This window comes from Crocodylus porosus, unplaced genomic scaffold (assembly GCF_001723895.1).
Source record: "Crocodylus porosus isolate Cpor-Errol unplaced genomic scaffold, CroPor_comp1, whole genome shotgun sequence".
Taxonomy (NCBI): Eukaryota; Metazoa; Chordata; order Crocodylia; family Crocodylidae; genus Crocodylus; species Crocodylus porosus.
The window spans coordinates 5,380,963-5,400,025 of NW_017728924.1; the positions used below are offsets into that span (position 1 = coordinate 5,380,963).

At 43.6% G+C, this 19,063-nt stretch overlaps 1 protein-coding gene across 2 annotated transcripts; it reads left to right on the forward strand.

Annotated features, from left to right (window-relative positions):
- The first annotated feature begins 5,620 nt into the window (after positions 1-5,620).
- Positions 5,621-17,907, forward strand: IDS (iduronate 2-sulfatase). Of its 2 annotated transcripts, XM_019540271.1 has the most exons (9): positions 5,621-5,700; positions 7,767-7,903; positions 9,422-9,599; positions 10,205-10,293; positions 11,651-11,851; positions 13,190-13,360; positions 13,973-14,099; positions 15,436-15,609; positions 16,968-17,907. In XM_019540271.1, exons 1-9 carry the CDS (start codon positions 5,640-5,642, stop codon positions 17,465-17,467), a joined length of 1,638 nt encoding a protein of 545 aa, XP_019395816.1. In that variant the 5' UTR covers positions 5,621-5,639; the 3' UTR covers positions 17,468-17,907. The 2 variants fall into 2 exon arrangements, with proteins under 2 accessions (XP_019395816.1, XP_019395815.1); XM_019540270.1 differs by lacking the exon at positions 5,621-5,700 and having other exon boundaries at positions 7,350-7,903.
- Positions 17,908-19,063: the final 1,156 nt, after the last annotated feature.

Genomic DNA, 19,063 nt, shown 5'->3' on the forward strand with positions numbered 1-19,063 from the left:
CAGTTTTAGGATATCTTCCAGGTTTGTTTGTTTATATCCTGGTTTATAAAATAAAAAGGCAAGCAATAAAAGCTCATTAAAAATAACCTCCCAGTTTCCCGTCTTGGTGAAAGCGTAATGCAAAAAAGAGATCATTTCAGTTTGTCACGTTATTTCCTAAACCTTTTAAAAAAACTTTTAGTTCTGTCCAACCAAGTCCTGAAATATTTCAGTCAGGTGAACTATGGCTGATTTTTTTACGGTGTTTTTTTTCCTTTTTAGAATGGGGGATTAAAAGAAATGTTCACAAGATGCCTCATTTCATCAAGTTAGCTATTTTCCATGCTAAAACTTTTAGATAAAAAATCTGAATCAGTTTGCATTACTACTGGAGTAGCCACTTAGATGAGAAGAAAAAACTGAAAAATGGAGCCTTGTAATGCTAATTTTGAGCACTGATATACATATCCGTTCATGGAGGAAATAAAAACCTCAGGGAGTGGTGGTATTCATAGTTTCATAGTTGGTAGGGTCGGAAGGGACCTGAGCAGATCATTGGTCCCTTTTTGATTTATAAGGCTATTACTCCATGCACCACTCATCTCTTGTATGGAGTATCAGAAATATTATGAGTCTCACAATTCATAAGGGGCAGAGTTCAGAATATGTGCCAGCCTCTTGTCAAGCATTCTCTGCGGTCACTGCACATTTCAGAGCAAGATATTCATTTGCTTTTCAAATGCCACATGTCCTTACTACAAAACTCCTATAAATTAATGGAAGGCTTTTGTGGTATGGGTTGGAGAAAAAAGATTCTGGATATTTGACATGTTGATGCTGTTGTAATTGGTCATTACAGTGGTGTAAAAAAGGAGGTGGCATAATACTATATGCCACCTGACGCCAGTGTAAGTGACACAGGGCTGGTGTAGAATTACCCCAGGAAAAAATCAGGGAGCAGATGCTGCTGCCAGAAGTTATACCAGCGTGGTGGTGTGTGTCTGCATCTTATTCCAAGCAAACAGGCTCTTACCTACCCTCTTGCAGCTTAATAGGAAGTCACAATGACAGAGCCTACTGCATGCAGCTGCCTTGGGGTAGTTGCTCATCTGTCTGCTCTGAACCCTGGTGCAATTCATTACTGTGAAAAAAGATGTAAATTATACCAGGTATGTACTTTGGCCTAATATGCAAAATGACATGGTTACCACTTTAATTGTATAAGCTAGAATTTATTAATGTAAATGAGAACTGTTAGCAGAGAAGGACTTAGATCATGGCCATAGATGGTACAAATGGAAAATCTCTTTAGATAACTGATCCATTTCACACAGATACAGATCTGTCACCTAGCTGACATTTTCTGAAGTCTAATTCTGAAAATAATCAAGCCTAGTGGAATAAGTAATATGACTTTGTGTGTTGTACAGGAATGCAAATAGTACATGTAAACTCCCTACAAGCGAACGTAGACGATACACCACACTTCCTGTTGTCAGTTCCATCCAACCTTCCTGTTTTTAAAGCAAAAGTTGTACCAACTTAAAGAGATTGTTAGAAAATTAGCAGAACTTCTGTGACCTCTGCTGGCCATTTTCATCAGCCCTCTAGCTTTCCACAGACTTGTGGCTTTGCTAGGGTACAGCTTCAAATACAACCCTGTTGGTTAAACAGTTAATCACTATCAAATGCTTAAATGCCAGGGAAAAAATTCCTTGCATAAAACGCACCAAGTTAGAAAGAGAGATCAGCTTCCAAACACATGAGTTAGAAAATAGCCTAGGCGTAGTCAAATGACTGAGCTAACCCAAACAGTTCAGTTCCTGTCTCTCAGAGGACCCAGGGGGAAATTATGTGGTAAGCATTAAAAAGCCCTGGCTGATAATACAACCTTGCACGCTGCCTGCCACACACAACGTGCATTCTGGCTAACAGCTTTCATCAAGCTCAGACTTGCTGGCTGTCAAAGTGACCCAGAAATGTGTATTTATGTTTAAAAACTCTAATGTAAATGTTAACTGGCTGTAGCCCTTATTAAAAAATCTTAGATTAAAATGAAGTATGCCTCCAAGACAGCTTCTTTAAATATTAATTTTAATGCACTTGAGTTCCTCATTCCCCAAGGTTTCCATTTGCGCGAGGAGGAAATAATTGTCAGAATAACATTAAATATTCCCTCTCCCACAGAAGTGTTGCTGTAAAAGGCTGGTGAATGCTGCGTGAATTAAGCCTGGCTAGGGTCCAGATCTACTCAAACTATAAAGATAGGTATTGCTCCTTTATCACATCCTGTTGCTGTTTGTGCTGGGAATACACTCCTCCCTGGGGCAATATGGCCTTGCATTAGACCCTACCTAGGGAGGCCTTTTCCTGCCAAACCCTTCTTTCTAGAGGCATCTACTCTAGCCCTCGATCTCTACCTCCACACAAGTGCCTTTCTGCCCCTCCTCTTTCCCTGAGCAGACTAGGCACATAGACATACAACATGTTTATTATTTGCCTAGGATCAAATTGACTTCACTGTCTGCTCAAAATGAAGCTGGCACTTGCCACACAGCCCTGCTGCTACTTACCCTAAAATCCACGTTAAATTTATCCCTTGAAAAACATATCGTAACCTCATCAAGCAGACTAAGGAAGTAGCCGTATGATGCATCCTACCTAGCAGGTAGGATAGATTTGCACCATAACTTTTGTAAAGTAGGCAACACCCCATTGCAATAACAAGGATATTCATTATAGTGGCTTCCTTTGATAAGCAGCAGGGGTAAGGGAATGACTGGGCAGGAAGGACCTTTACCTGCTTCTCTTCTCATACCTGGAGCCTGAGCCTGCCTTTATCTGCTTATCTTCTCTTACTTCCTGTAGCATCCCAGGGTGTCCCAACACCCTGGTGGAGACTTACTGCTCTACCCTGTCCCATAAGAGGTCTGATGGCTTCCTATTTTTGTTTCCTGATTTACCCATTATTACTCCAGTCAGGGAAGGCTGGATTTTGGCTTCTTTCAGAAGCAATTATTGTTTCTTGGTTGGGTGGAGAAATTTACTGTTGAGGGCAATGCATCCTCAACCCAAGAAGCGACATATGAGGATTAATAAGCAAACCAAAGCCTTTCTTAGGTGCATTGGATTACATTGTTGGAGGAACCTTGCACCTACCAGCAGCAGGTTATAAATTAATCCAGTCTCAGAGGAGCCTTCTCAGGGCAAGAGTGCCATCTTGTGATAGGCGTGGGTAAGAGAAGGCAAAGCTGTGCCTCTAGCACCCTTGTTAATAAGACCATGGTCCTAGCAAAGGGGTGGGCAATTATTTTGGGTGGAGGGTCGCTTACTGAGTGTTGGCAAGCCATCCAGGGCTGCATGACAGGCAGCCCAGGGCACATAAATATTAATTTTCCAAATTTGTTAGGGGCCCCGTAGGCTAGATAGAATGGCCTGGTGGGCCACATCTGGCCCCCGGGCCACATTTTGCCCACCCCTCTCCTAGCACAAGAGTTCCCACTCAAAAGTGTGTATTTTGCAGCCTGGGCTTATTTCTTCCCTTGCAGTTGCAATTACACTGAAGAAAAAAAGACACCCAAGGGAGCTGAAAGGTGCTAGTATCCTCCACATCCTCATCCTGCGAGGTGGGCAGCGCACAGCCATTGTCACTGCAGCCTTCCCTTGGGGGCAGATTTCCCACTCTTAGAGCTTCATAGTCTGAGCTCTGGCATCAAGAGTGAACTGGACTCTTTTTGCTTTTCCAAAAGATTGGCCCAAACCACAACCGCCCAGTCAAACACTGCATGGGCTTACGTGCTTATGTGAAATGGGACCCAGATGCAAACCTGTCTGCAGTTAGGAGAATAAATATAGTTTGGCTAAATCAAACCAAGCAGCAGCAAAACCAACCTGGGCTGTTTTGCTTGCCTATTTGAGCCTGCTAAATCTCTCTCAAAACAAGCAGCCAGGTGCAGATTCCTTCTGGATTTGCTGCAGCTTCAGGAGATCTCATTTGATTCAAGCTGATTTGTTGCTTGGTTGGACACCTGTATTTTGCAATGCTTGTAATATGTCGGCTGTATGTTTGTGAATAAGGGAGTATTTCAGCCAGGACTGCTAAGCAACAGGAAGCAAGCACAATATATTAGATGAATTTTTTTCTAAAAGGGTGGTACCTTGGGACTGTGCCATGGCAGGTGAAGCTTCGGCGCTTCTTGGAAGCAGTGCTGATATCTTTAGCTCTGTGTTGTGACTGTAGGATGTTTCCAAGTGTGGGCCCCACTGTGAAGCTCCTTCCTGGTCAATTGGGATTTCAAGGTGTGGGAAGTACAACACCTCTACTACACATTAGGTATGGTATGCAGTTAAGTGGTGAATCGCACAATAAATTTAGACCAACTACAGATGCAAAGACTGGCTGCACGTGGAAAGCAATTATCTCACAATGAACGGGTTTATCGCACGATCAGGTTAGATGAGACCCGTGCAAAATCATTATTGTGGGATAAAAATGACTGCCCAGCTCTAAAAAGAGCCAACCAGCTATAAAGTGAGGGCTTGACAACTCTGGTATCCAGCTTTCCTTTGAGCCCAAAGAGACCGCATGCTCCGCCAAACTACGGCTGCTGGCAGGGCACATGCATCTGAAGGGACTTCTTGCATGCGGGCAGCCTGAATTGGGGCCCGGCCCTGCTTTCCATGCAGGCCTTAAGCTCTTCGGCTTGTAGCTGTATTGGTCTAGAGCAGGCTTGTCCAACATATGGCCCGTGGGTTGCCATGCGGCCCGCCAAGGCATTTTCTGTGACGGGAAACGAAAATAAACACGGCTTACTTTCGTTCCCACCCCTTGTCCCTCCCCCGGCCCCTCAGCAGCTTCCTAACGGCCAACGTCCATTAAAAAGAATGGGATTTAGAGGGCTCCAGATCTTTCATGACAACTTCGTAACATGCCTATCTACCCCGTTTTGCAAATCTCAGCCATAGTTTGGAGGCTCAGCCGAAGAAGGTAAGAGCTTCTGAATATAAGCATAAAAAGCAACACGCTTGGTCGGCTCCGTGGCCTGTCTAGCTCGGGATCCCGTCCCGAACCGCGGCAGAGGTGGACGCTACAGAGGGAGAGTTTTGAACTGGTTAGACCCATTTCATTGTCACTTCCTGCAACTTCACTGCTGTCAAAGGTCACGTGACGTCACTTCCTGATGTGCTACCACTTTCCTGAGGTCTTTGAATATGGCTCGCGGGCCACTGGGATAGGAAGTTCGTGATCCCGCCCCACATTCAGAAAGGTTGGACCCGCCTGGTCTAGAGGAAAAAGCAACCGGGGCCCCTAGCAGAGGCGACATCTTTTATTAGACCAACAGGATTTTTGTGCCAGAAAGATTTTTCCAGACGTCGCCTCCTGGTGGCTTTAAACTCCGTGTGGTGTTTATTTGTACCGGTGATTCCCCTAGGCCGCGTTCTGCTAGCCCAGCAGGGCGGCCTAGGCACGCTGAGGCGAGGGACCCGGGTGTCCTGGCCGCCCGCCGCGCCCTGCCTGCTCCCGGGGTTTGGTGCGGCCGGAAGACCAGCCCTGGGCGCGGCGAGGGGGCTGTCCAGGGTGCCGTGGTGCTGAGGGCATCCCCGGGGCCGTCTAAGGAGCAGCTCCGGCAGCCGCCGCGGCTCCTCCCCCGGGGCAGGCGATGCGGCGCGGGCGCTGGCTCGGGCTGTGCTGCGCCGCGCTGCTGCTGGGCGCGCTCCGAGGCGCGGGCCGACAGGACCCGGGCAAGCACCGCCGCCTCGGCTCGCGGGCGAGGGGCTGGGCGCGGCGCTGGCCTTCATTTGGGGCCGGGCGGGGCCGGGCCTTCCGTGTCTGCAGCCCGGGACCCCGCGCTGGGGCGGGGAGCGCAGCGGAGCCCGCAGCCGCACCCGCGCCGCGGATGGTTCCGGCGCCCGGGCCTCTGCATCCAAGGGCCCGCGGCCTCCCATCCCTGGCCGGCCGGCATTCAAATACTTGATGCAAAGTTGGGGCCTGCAGGGAGGCTGCCCTTGGCCATTTAAATCGGTTTAGCTATTTCTTCCTCCCTCCCCCTCCCTCCTAAAAAAAAGGATGTTTTTAATTTTAAATGCCTTGTTTCCTAATGCTGCTTTTTGAATGCTTTGGTTTTTTGTTATTCTTGTTTTCTAATTCTTGTTTTTTCATGCCTTGTTTTGTAGTTTTAAATCTGCCTTGTGGGTGGGGTTAGGTAGCGCGGGTGGTACCCGAGTTGTGCTGGCAGAGAGATGGGATGCAACGTTTTCTGTGGGCCCTGCCTGCTCCCGGGGTTTGGTGCGGCGGGAAGACCAGCCCTGGGCGCGGCGAGGGGGCTGTCCAGGGTGCCGTGGTGCTGAGGGCATCCCCAGCAGCCGCCGCGGAAAAGTGGAAACTTTTCCAGCATGGTGTTTTTCCATGGGGAGTTTTCTGTTTCTAAAAATTCATTGTTTCATGACATTCATTAGTAATGGTAGTATAGTGATTGGGGAAGGGGTGCCAGTATGATAGTGATGGGGAAGGGGTGCCGATGCTATATATAGTAGGGCAAGGTTCTTTGCTTGAATCTGGTATCTTTTATTAGACCAACTTAAATAGTTGGAAAAAAAAAATGTTTTAGCAAGCTTTTGGGTTTAAAAACCCTCTGCGGTCGGTGTGTGCTCTTCCTGGATGGAAGCAATAGTAAAGAAGCCAGAGGCTGGGCTGGTCTGCATGCAGGACAGGCAGTCAGTGAAGATGGAGATTGAAGAGTCAGTGGGTGAGACATGGGCTGTTGGGGGTGGGAAGAGAAAAGGGGTACAATAGTAATCATGAATGGATGCCAACACAATATTAGGCAAGTCTGGCAGTTTCAAAGTTGTGATGAAAGTTTTTCAGGTGATTATCCCTAGGAAGTGTGTGAGAGAGTACATCTATGTTTTATTGGTTTGTAAACAGGAGGGTAAATACAATCCCATAATAATCCAAACCAAAAATCAAGTTAGAATTCACCTAATCGGCTGTGCAGGTCAAATCAAAATCAAAGCACGGTATATCGTGCCCAGGCCTTTGGGTGTACTAAAATTAGTGTCAACAGTTTTTAGTCCCTTCGGATTTTTTTTCCCCTTAAATAATGTAAGGGATGTACTTGCTGTTGTGTATTGTCTTTACATTTTTACAAGTATTGCAATAAAAATAATTTCTACATAAAGCTTTGAATTTGTTTGAATATAACATTTAAAGCACGTTAATGTGTGCTGTATTTATTTTTTTTCCTAATCAAATCTTTCAGTTCCAATACTTGTGGCTTTGGGACATAAAATTAACATGGGAGTACTTTTTTAGTGTGGTTTACTAAATATAAGTTGAATAAACATGCTAAATCAGATCACGCTCTATTTAGGGCATTGGAAAATTTTCCAGCAAATTTTCCCATTCAAAGTTTTCTGGAAAACCCACATCTCTGTTTGCTGGTGAAACTGGATCGTCTCTGCTCTTATTTAACACTTGAGCCCTTCCACATTTTTTGTTTTATAGGTTATTTCCAGGAGCATTTGATAAAGGTGCTTTCAGGTGCCTAAAACATGCCTATTTATTATCTCTGATGGGGTTGTGGCTAGACTGCAACTGGAGCCTGGGAATTCTTAGGTCTTCAAAGGATTAACACCAAAAAAAAAAAGTTATCATCCAAAGATGTTGGAGACTCCTGTTTTGTTCTGTTTTAGCCCATTCATAGTCTATATAGAGAAGTTCCAGTCTCCCCTTAGCTTTTATTTATCAGTGCTTAGATTAATGCCTGGTAATTCTCTCTTCCTTGTAGGTGGCAAGAACGTCCTGTTCATAGTGGTGGATGATCTGCGTCCCACTTTAGGCTGTTATGGAGACAACCTTGTAAAATCTCCAAACATCGATCAACTTGCCTCTCAGAGCGTTGTGTTCCAAAATGCTTATGCACAAGTACGTAACTGAAGTAAAAAAAAAAAAGTATCTGTGGAAAATATTTCCTGTTTTGATTATGGAAAATGGAGGGGAAAATATTGAAATAGCAGCCACTTACGACATTTTGAAGTGCTTTGAGGACTGAAAGGGTAGCTGGGATGAATTATATAGCACATAGTTTTTCTTTGCTAGGATAAGGACAGGAATGAGGATGGGTCCTGCTGAAATTGAAATTAATTCAGCAGTGCTCAGGATAATGTAATATTACCTAGACCATTTCATTATAAGTAATGATATGCTGTTAAAAGCCATTGTGTCCAGCAATAGTTCTCTGCTTTCCACTACAAAAATATTTTTGTAAAAGCTTATCTTGTTTTTATATTTTTTTCATTTTTCTTATGAGCGAAGTCCTGTCCTGTCCTTGTAAATCTGTTCCATTGTCCAGCGCACTTTTTGCAGAGGACAACATGGCTTGCAGCTGTTATTCTTGAGTATTTTGAAGTCTAGTGCTTCCTTTGTACTGGGATTATTCTTTAGCACTTTGGGCACCTATACACATGATGGACCTTTGCTCTCCAATACATACTAATTAGCACGCATCGAAGCAGGTTCAGTGAATCATAGATTATTCATAGATTGTTAGGGGCTGGAAGGGACCTTGTAGATCGTTGGGTCCAGTCAATTATGTAGATTATAATCGAGACTTCTGTGAGCCTGCTGGAGTGTGCTAATTAGCGTGCTCCAGCAGCCTCCATGTCTTGCGTGTATTGAGCGTCCCCACATTTCAAAATGGCAGTGGGGGCACTGGAAAGCTTGTTGAATGAGCTTTCGTTAAAGTGCCCCCGCTGCCATTTTGAAGTGCAGGATGCTGAACACACATGATGCCGTGGGTGCTTTGGGCCACTTTATTTAAAGTGCCCCCCCACCCTGGAGCATGAGTATAGATGCCCAATGGCTACATTTCCTGTCCTGACTTCTCCAGGAGGTCAGAAACCCAGTGTTGACTGGGTAATTTGGGCATTTAAATGGAACTAAATGAGACTCTGAAAAATGAGACAGAACTGGTTGGGTCTTTGGACTCCTCCATTAATGTGTCCTTTGGCCCCAGATCAGCTTGATTTGATGGTTACGTCAGCTGAACACATTTGCCACCGGTGTCTAACTGCAACTGCATATTGTCAGTTTTCAAAAGAACTGCGTTCATTTAACATCACACAGTTTGCATTATTAGCTGCTCAACCAAAGCTCTGGCTTCTTTTCAGGATTTTGTTAGTTTGAGATCAAGAAAAAAGTATGCATTGCTTGCCACTGGAGAGCAGAAATGTCTAAGTGATAGGCAAAGTAATGTTCCTAGGCTTCTCACCTAGGAGCAATGTTAAGCATTTTCAGTCTGATTCTACCAGTCCCCGAATATTTTGTCTAATCACACCAAAGTGGCTTGATTGCACTTCAGATACGCTGCAGATGTGCTCAGCTTTGTAATAAGCATTGATTCACCTTCTCTCTCTCTCTCTCTCTCTCTCTCTCTCTCTCTAGCAAGCTGTATGTGCTCCGAGCAGAGTGTCCTTTCTTACTGGGCGCAGACCTGACACCACCAGGCTTTATGACTTCTACTCTTATTGGAGAGTGCATGCAGGAAACTATTCCACATTACCCCAGTATTTTAAGGAGAATGGCTACACAACCATGTCTGTAGGAAAAGTTTTCCATCCTGGTACAGTGTGTTCTGTAATAATTTTTAATACACATTCAGTATATAACAGCATATGAACTGTATATTTAGGGACAGAGTTATATGTGCTTCACATCATATAGTGTACTGTCTCTATGGTTTAGTCTGAAGTCAGATGTTGGATGAAGGAGTATTGTGTGTTTCAGTAAAGTCCTCAAGCTACCAAGGAAAACAGTTGACTAAAGAATACTAAGGAGTAGAAGATAATGCAGTAGAAATACAAGATTGTTTGTGACACTGTTTGCACTCTACAACAAAATGGTATTTGATTTGGCATTTTAATTCAGATTCTGGTGTTAGTACATTTAATTATGTATATGTATATGTATGTTGACTGCTGTTGTTCATAGTTCTGCTTAAATTCCTGAATCTCTTTCCCTGTAGCAAGGCATATTTGAAGATTATTACCTAAATTGGATAGTTTGACCCTTTAATTTTTGAATGTTCACTCTCTTAGTCCCATAAATTGGCAATTTTAATGGAAGCACATGGATTTTTTTAGCAAAACAGTTCAAGCACCTGTGTCTCCTGCTTGAGTGGTGTACAGGGACATTTCTGATGCTTTGCCTATACTTTTCTTTTTCTAGGGATTTCATCCAATTATAATGATGATTATCCATACAGTTGGTCCATCCCCCCTTTTCATCCCTCTACTGAAAAATATGAAAACACTAAGGTAAATGGGCAGTTTCACTGCATTATGTCTGTAATTAAGTTGTGTTTTGTGGACTTTTTTTTGCAATACACACTCTTGCTAATGTGAGTCAGATTCATTAAGAACGTAATGTAGTGGATCAGAGCTGTGTAAAGGAAAATCATTGCTCCAACTTGCTTCTTGTTGACTCCCTCCTGAAAGGATTTTTTTGATTAAAGGAAAGTTAGTATAATTAATCTTGCAAATATTTGAACTTGTGGGATTTCTGAGAGTCCCAAATTCTTATCAGAGTGGGGTTCTTAATTTTTGTTGACTATGGAATCCTTTCTCTCAAAACTACCACTGTTGGATCCTGCAGTTTCCTTAACCAGTTCTCTAGGTGGTAAAACATGTGATCAGATGGTTTGAGACTATTCTACTGAATACAAATCCTAAAGTGTCTTGATTTCAGAACCTGTGCAAAGGCAGAAGTCACTTGTTGCATGGTGGGTTTTATTTATGTTGCTTGCAGTGCAGAGATGGTCATGGATATGTTTGTGTTCAAATTCTGGCTCATAGTGTAAAACTAACTTTGGTGTCTGGATATTAGACCCTTTTGCTTCCTCAGTCAGCTGGCACAAAATTGAAAGGCTGAAACCCAGTGTAACCATGATAACCAAATTTAGATCAGCTCAGTATCAGAATTTTCTGTCTCATTCAACTTCTGAGGATGTTACAGTTCTGTTAAGTGTGGAACAAAAAAATCAGTATAATATTTTGTAAATATGTCCAACACGGTAGTATTTGCAGTAACCATTTGGTAACATCCATCCCTTTTCTGTTCTATTCTGCAATTTATTTTGCCAAAATATTGGCTTGAAGGGCATTCGGGACTTGCTGCTGCCACTTGCTTCTCCTAACACCCATTTAGTGTATGTGCAAAAGACCCTGCCAAGCCTGCTTTCTCTTCTGAACCCTGTATTGTAATCAGTACTAGTACATGTCCAGACACTAGCAAGTCATGCAGTTGCTTCCAGTGTGCCTCTCTAGGAGTTCTTGGGCTTGGAGAGAGCAAATGGGCCAAAAAAATAACAACATTTCACCAATAGGCCAGAGCACCTGTTTGTCCTAGACATGGTGTGTTTGTGCATATGACTATACTCCATTTTCAGACCCACTCTAGAGATGAAATTCTGCTTCTTAGAGGGGAGAAGAGTTACCTGTTTTTCTAAGTGGTCTTGATCAGCTCACCTAGAACAAGGCAAAACTTTTATATTTCTATTACAAACTGCTAATTGAATTCAATTTGCAGTTTACGCTGTGGGTAGAATCAGAAATGAATTGATCTTCTATGACCTGTGTAAAAATAAAGTAGTTTAAATCTTTCTTCTTTTTCCAGACTTGCAAAGGGAAAGATGGACAGCTTCATGCCAACTTAGTTTGCCCTGTGGATGTGGCAGAAGTGCCTGAGGGCACCTTGCCTGATATCCAGAGCACTGAAGAGGCGATTCGCTTATTGAACATCATGAAAAGAAAGAAACAAAAATTTTTCCTGGCTGTTGGTTATCACAAACCACACATCCCATTGAGATATCCTCAAGTAAGAACGCTTGGATTAAACAGGGTCACTGGGATTTGTGGGGGATGGGATTTTAAATCCGAATTCATCAGCTTTAAAAACTGCTACAAATATCATGGTTATACTGTTACTGTAAAGTGATGTGAAAAACATCCTTTTACTATGAAGCTGAGAGCTGCTACCACTACCAGTAACCAGAGTCAAAATACAGAACATTTTAAAGTGCCAGATGAAGGGTTTGGTTTAACTACCTGCAGTCAATGAGTATCCACTGAATGGTATTGTGCAGTGAGCCTGATTTGAGATGGGCAGATTGAGAGCCTTTTGACTAAGACCCTGATCTTCCTTCCCTATGTCAAAATTTCTACTGATCTCAGACAGAGAGGAATTGAACCCTAGTATTTTGAGAAAATTTGGCTTCATTGGCTATGGCAGAAGGCTCTGTTTTACAATTTGATTTTGCATAGTGTAATCTGTGCTATACCAAAGAGCTTAGTACAATATCATATCTTCAGACTTTAACATGAAATACATTAGTGCATGTTAAAATCTTTACTCCTGGGTAGCTTTACACTAAGCAGGATGTCTTCATCCGTAATAAACCTGATGGAGATGTGGGGAGGTGAAGTGGCAGCTGTATCATGATGCATAATGTGAAGAAGGTCTTGGAGGCGGAGGATGGCTCTCTTGTCTTGCGTTGATTCTGAGCTTTTTTTCATCCTTTAATGACTCTTTCAACAAAAGTGTGACTTTCTTAGAGCTTTCTCAGGCATTCTGCAACGATAGTAGTGATAAAGTTTAAAACAGCTTAAATAAAAACTACTATTCTCCACTAATTGGGTTTCGTTTTCACAATATCACCTGTAATTCTACTAGTTCTATGGGCACCTAGAGTCTTCAAAGAAAAGGAGGTATAGAAAGACTTCAGGATTAAAGTAAATCAACTAAGGCAAAAATGGACCATTACTTGTAGGGGAAAAAATTCAGGGATTTTTTGTTGGGGGTGGGGGCTGCGCGCGCGTGTTATGTCTGGAGAAGCCAAAAGGGGCATAACTCTTGGTTTTCATTTTAAGTGACCCTGAAGTGAAAATAAAGCTTGGGGTCCTGGATCATAGCTCACTCCTACCTGCTCTAGTAATAAAAGTAACAATAACGTTTTCAGGGAGTGAGTCCTCTACACCCAGGGTGCTATACAAGCAAACTAGAGGTGGTCCATTTGATTATAGAAATCGCAGGAAAAATGCCATAATACTGCTAGTGTTGTTACTACATTACAGGCTGTACCTTTACAAATAACTGTGGTGTTCAAGGTGCCATTCTCTTTTGGTTTTTTTTGTATGTTTGCTTTGCTTTGTGAAGGAATTTCTCAAGTTGTACCCCCTGGAAAATATCACTTTAGCCCCAGACCCATGGGTGCCTGAAGAATTACCACCTGTGGCATATAACCCTTGGACAGACATCAGGGAAAGGGAGGATGTACAGGCGTTAAACATAAGCTTCCCTTATGGGCCAATTCCAGAAGACTTTCAGGTAAGCAGCTCATGCATCTCACTGAAATTGCGCTTCACTTGGGAGATTGCATGCAAAGTAGCACTAGGCAGTTCTTAAAGGTTTTGGATGCTTTCAGCACTCAGTACCCTTGGTGGTCTGTATGCATTTCCTGAATAGCTTGTGCTGCCACCACAAGACTTCTAGGCCAGTCTCAGCTAGAACAAATCATGAAGTCTATCAGATGCCATCACTTCTGGGTGCTGGACAATGTGTGGCCTGTTATTTTTTTTTCCTGCTAGTATGGTTTGGGCTGTGAAACACAGTGGACGTGCATTCAGTACCTAACAAAAAATATAGACACCTCATGTCAGCAAACTGTTCTGTCATTTGTCATCAGCCCTACCTCTTTTAGGACCAGGTGTAGGGTACCTTCTGGCAAAACTGCCATTGGACTTCTGCAGAGCTCCCGCTAGCATGCTGAGCCATTTCTAGGTGTCCTCCTAGGTTACATTCAGTTTGGAGCCTGGATTATGGGCAGATGCTTGACAATAAACCTTTCCTCTGACTGCACACCTTTTTGATTGGGACAGACCCAAGGGGTGCCACTACAGTTGAAATGACCTGCTTTTCCTTGTCTCATGTAACTTGCAGCGACTGATACGTCAGAGCTATTTTGCAGCAGTTTCCTATCTAGATATGCAGGTTGGCTTGCTGTTGAACGCTTTGGATGATCTTAAGCTCTCTAGGAACACTATCGTGGTATTTACTGCTGATCATGGTAAGTAATCAAGTGTTTCTTGAGCAAAGTGCAAACTCCTTTTTTCTGAGCTGCGCAGTCTGACATGAGTCACTTGCACACTTGCATAACATGGAGCCCTGCTGACAGGCTTCAGGAATGGAGAAAGGAGAAACTCCTATGCTGGTGGTGGTTGCCTACAAAATGTTGAAGCCAGCGTTTCAGCAATGTGGCTGCAATCCATGTTGCAGGGGTCTGGCCCACAGTAGCTGGTGGTGCTACGGGTGTCACTTTAATTTGTGTTAGTGAGGAAAAATACCTCGGAGGCATAGGGAGAGAACCATTTAACCATTTGCAGTTTGCTTGAGGCCAATAGAGCCAGATTCAAAAAAAGGGACGAGACACATTCATGGATGGTAGATCTATTAATAGCTTTTAAACAGAAGAGTCCTCTGACGTCTTTAAACCAAGGATGGTAGATGCCAGAGAGAGTAATGAGCAGGGGATAGATCAGTCTAGATACACCCTCCTCATGCTCTCCCTCTAAAGCATCTGCTTTGGCTACTGAGCTAGATGGACCACTGACCTAACCCGGTATGGTTTCACTGAAACCTGCCTCTTGCTTCTATAGTAACAAGCAAGATGGTCCAAGGGGCCTTCCTATAGGAGAATACCATACCTCGCTTAACTGGCATGGGAGGGGTTTGTTTAGAGATATTTGAGACAGTTAATCTCAATGAATTGCTAAAGGGGGTATTAAACCCCAATGTAAATGCATGTATTTGGAATTAATGGGCACTTTTACATGTGATGTGGGGGTGGGAGGGAGGCGCTTTAATTGGAGCAGCTCCGAAAACCTCTCTAATTAGTGTTACCATATCTCATGTATCAGTGTCCGTGCACTTCAAAGCAATGGCAAGGGTGCTTGCAGTAAAGCTTGTTTGACTAGCTTTAGTTCAGGTGCACCTGACAGCGTTTTTAAGTGTGGGGACGCTGATACGCAAGACACAAGACTCGATGAATCAAGCCTGCTCCTACATACCGGACTTCCAAAGCGGCTAGCAGTGTAATGTGTAAAAGGAGTGATCTGGAGACTTGTGCATGCAAGCTGATGTACCTGAATTCCTGCACTGTGCTTTGTTTGACACTTGAATGCCCACTTCTTGATTCTGCTTGGGGGAGTAAGGAAAGGAAAAGCATTTGTAGTTTAGAGACATCTGCATTTATCCATAATAACATCGGTATTTAATAGTTAATTTTAACTTAACAATTTACTAGTAACTTCAAGTACTGTGGGTAAATCTGGCTGCTTAACTGATTGTTAAAGGAAATAATCACTAAGATGTCATCTGCATTCAATCTTTTTTCTGCTGTCTAGGATGGTCTCTTGGCGAACATGGTGAATGGGCAAAATACAGCAACTTTGATGTTGCTACCCAGGTGCCATTGATGTTTTATGTACCAGGAAAGACATCTTCCTTTGCTAACCCTGGAGGGAGAAAGTTCCCTTATCTTGATCCCTTCACTCATGTTTCAAACTTGATACCTCAAGGTAAATTTTTACCCTTTGTATAACCTTGGTGACTGTAATCCCATAACATGAGTGTTGGTTATTTAGTGGTAGAATCCTTGCTTCTCACGTAGGTGATCTGGGTTTCAATCCCATCCATTGTAGAACCAAGGTGCTTTCTGGATAGCCTAATCTAGGGATGTAGAGGAATTGCCTAAACTGGAAATTTTTAGAAAATGGGCTTGACAAACATGGTCTAGGCATCCTTCAACCTTCCTTAGTGCACGGGCTTGGAGTAAACGTTCTCCAGGGGCCACTTCAAGCTCTGCTTTGCTGTGATCTTGATTGAAAGATCACACTTGCCATTGCTTGATAGGATCAGCAGGCTTGAGGCTTCTTAGGAGCAGCCCTGCTAGAGGCTACCTCTTGCTGAAGTATGGCTAAGCCCAGGTGCTGATATTCAGGAGTTGGAGGGTTCCTTACAGTTTTCTTTAGCTTGCAGTGCTAGAGACAGGCATTACCTATGTTCTCAGCTTAGTCTTCAGTGACTAGGAAAATCTAATGTAGATGTTAGTCCCCAGGCATCAGCACTGTTCATGCTGTCTCCTGTGCACAGCAGGGTGCATCAGAGGTTGGTTTCTGTTGGAAAAAACACATCCAGCTCTGCTGGCCAAGTCTAGGAACCAGAGAGCGGGGGAAATTGCTGGTGTGAATGTGTTTGTACTGCAGATGAGAGTCAAACTGCAAAGACTCTTCCATCTTCTGTTTGGCTTTAGATAGTGCTTTGAGGTCTGCCTTGGTGGCAGTGGTGCTTGCAGCCAATGCCGATATAAAATTAAATTGTGAACTCCAGTCTTGGCCTCAGATCTGCTTTGGTGGAAATGGCTAAGGATCTGCATCAGTACGACTGGAGCTTCTTTTTTGTATTGTTTAGGTCAGGTGTCCTGTTAAACACCTACCTCTTATAATGGCCTGTGTTGGTTCTGCAGCAGTGGTGACTGCCATTCTTCTTGCAGTTGTGCTGATACCTAGTGTGATGGCAACAAAAGCAAAATTTGTTCAGTTCAGTGCAGTGAAGCAGTTGACATCGCAGTTGCTTTGTTCTTTCTCAAAAGAGTGAATGATCAAATCTTGAAGGCGTGGAGCATTTGAGGAACAGAAGGATCAAAACCTACTGTCTTCCTTATGCTGTATGATACAGACAGCTATGTGGACATAGTTCCTCTGAATTATCTGCATTAATTGAAATAGCTCCAGCCTTGTCATCCTGTGAATCAAATGCAAAAGTAAAATTGAGAGAGTAGAGCAGCTTATCAGGATACGCTTCTAAGATGTTCTGCCCATATCTTTCTGGCCCATACAATTCTCTAACTTTGTTCTTTTGATGTTTTTGTTTTTAGGGCAAACCAAAAAAATAGTTGAGCTAGTGTCTCTTTTCCCAACGCTTGCTGAACTTGCAGGCCTGCTGATTCCCGCTTTGTGTCCTGAGACTTCCTTTGATGTTGCCCTCTGTTCTGAGGGGGAAAGCATTGTTCGCTATTTTGTTTCCATGGAAGAGAAGGTTGACTGTGGTGGCGATGACTCTGACTATTACCAAGATGACCAGAAAGAGCCCATTGCTTTCTGCCAGTATCCACGACCTGCAGACACCCCTCAGTGGAACTCTGACAAACCAAGGCTAAAGGACATAAAAATAATGGGGTATTCCATGCGGACAGTTGACTATCGGTACACCGTGTGGGTTGGGTTTAATCCCAATAACTTTAAGGCCAACTTTCAGGATATCCATGCCGGAGAGCTGTACATGGTGGGAACTGATCCTGGTCAGGACCATAATATATATAACAATAGCCTTCACAGTAACTTTGTGAAAAAAATTCTGGAATTCTTGAGGCGCTAGGTCTAGGAGTACTCCTGTGTGCGCGCTCTTGTTGCTGAAGTAACAGTGTTTTCTTTATATAAAACTTTATTGTACACAAAGCAACTGGATGCATTAAAACCCAATTTGTACCAAACCAGGAGGTGTTGCTGTTGTCTTCTTATAGGATTCTGGGACTTCTAAACTGCCTGGGTTCAGAAAGGTTGGTGCAACAAGCAGCATATATATGTATGCACATACATAGTGTTTTTCAAATGAGAGCTGTACAACGGTAAGCAAGTACATAGTGTGGTGCGTATAATATCCTCAGAAATGTTGTCTGACACCGTCCCAAATGCAAAAGAAAGGCAGATGGCCTTGTCAAAAGGGGCGGCTTGAAATGTAGCACAACAAATACTTGCGTGTACAAATGTGCTTGGTGGACCTGTGTAAAATCAGAATTAAAGCCAGATCTTATAAGTTGTCTCTATTTTTACACGTGAAAAAACTTGAGGCATAGCAGTTAACCTACCAAGAGTATAGCGAGAAGTTATGGAGTGTAGTTCACCTGCTTCTAGACTAATTCCCCAGAATGAAAAGGGCAGTGCCCTTTTTGTTGGTAATGTAATTACAAAACATCTCCTTTTGAAAAGTCCAGGACGTGTTTTCATGTAAATGACTTCTGAAGCCCCCCCCCGGACTATTTTGCAAAGTGACTTACGTTCAAAGCTCTACTAGGTTTCAGATGCATATAGGATCCCCCATCACTTCGGCACCTTTGAAGATGTTAGCTCTTGGCTTGTTTGTTTTGCTTTCTTTGGATGCATCCAGGGCAAAAGTGTTTCCACGCAAGTTGGAAATGATGAAAATATGTCTGAGGATGGGAGAGCTTTAATTTTGACTCTTGGAGATTTTGAATTATACCCACATCCCTCATACCAGCAAGGGTATTGGTGATCCTCTCTGGTACCTTCTTCAGACTTTGCACTGAAAGTTGTTTGGAGAGATCCACCTCGGCATTCTTACCTTGCGCAAGCAAGTCCCTCCAGATCGCTGCGTGGGGGTTCAGCAGAGACCAGCCCCTCCCTTCTCAACTCTGCTTTGTTATTCCCCTTCAGTGCCAAAAATTGCCATAGGGGCTCTCACGTGGTGGGGAAAGGGAGATGGTAATTATTCTCAAAGAAATCCCACCATTTTCCCATCTGGGGGTTTTCAAGAGAGTATGATGTAGCTGAGTGATTTTCAGACTTCTTCCTGCACATGGGATTGATTCACAAGCTTGATCCAGCATAGAGTTGGAGCAAAGGGTCGGTCTGTAGGCATGATCCAATGTACTGGCTTGCTCTTGCGCACCAGATCTGGCTGAGTCTGGAAATTTGGTGGCAGGGGAGCAGAAAATTAATGCTGTCCTGGCTCCACCACTTGACGTTCTGGACCCATGGGCTGGATGATATAGCCTTGCAGGCCAAATCTGGCCTGGGGGCTGGTTGAGCACCACTGATCTAGCCCTTTTATCCTTTACTCCTGCTATCTTTTTCCCATGCCTGCTTCCTCAGGCAGAAAAGGTGCTAAACTAGGGGTGGCCAATCTATGGTACAAGTGGCATAGACAGCATCTGGCTGCGGCACCTGGCAGACT

What these genes read in the sequence shown, in the direction of transcription:
- IDS (XM_019540270.1), top strand. Translation starts at nt 7,640, where the DNA reads ATGTTGGAGACTCCTGTTTTGTTCTGTTTTAGCCCATTCATAGTCTAT. An exon ending in TCCAAAATGCTTATGCACAA is followed by an intron (nt 7,904 to 9,421) that starts GTACGTAACTGA and finishes CTCTCTCTCTAG; the next exon opens with CAAGCTGTATGTGCTCCGAG. An exon ending in TTCAAACTTGATACCTCAAG is followed by an intron (nt 15,610 to 16,967) that starts GTAAATTTTTAC and finishes TTTTGTTTTTAG; the next exon opens with GGCAAACCAAAAAAATAGTT.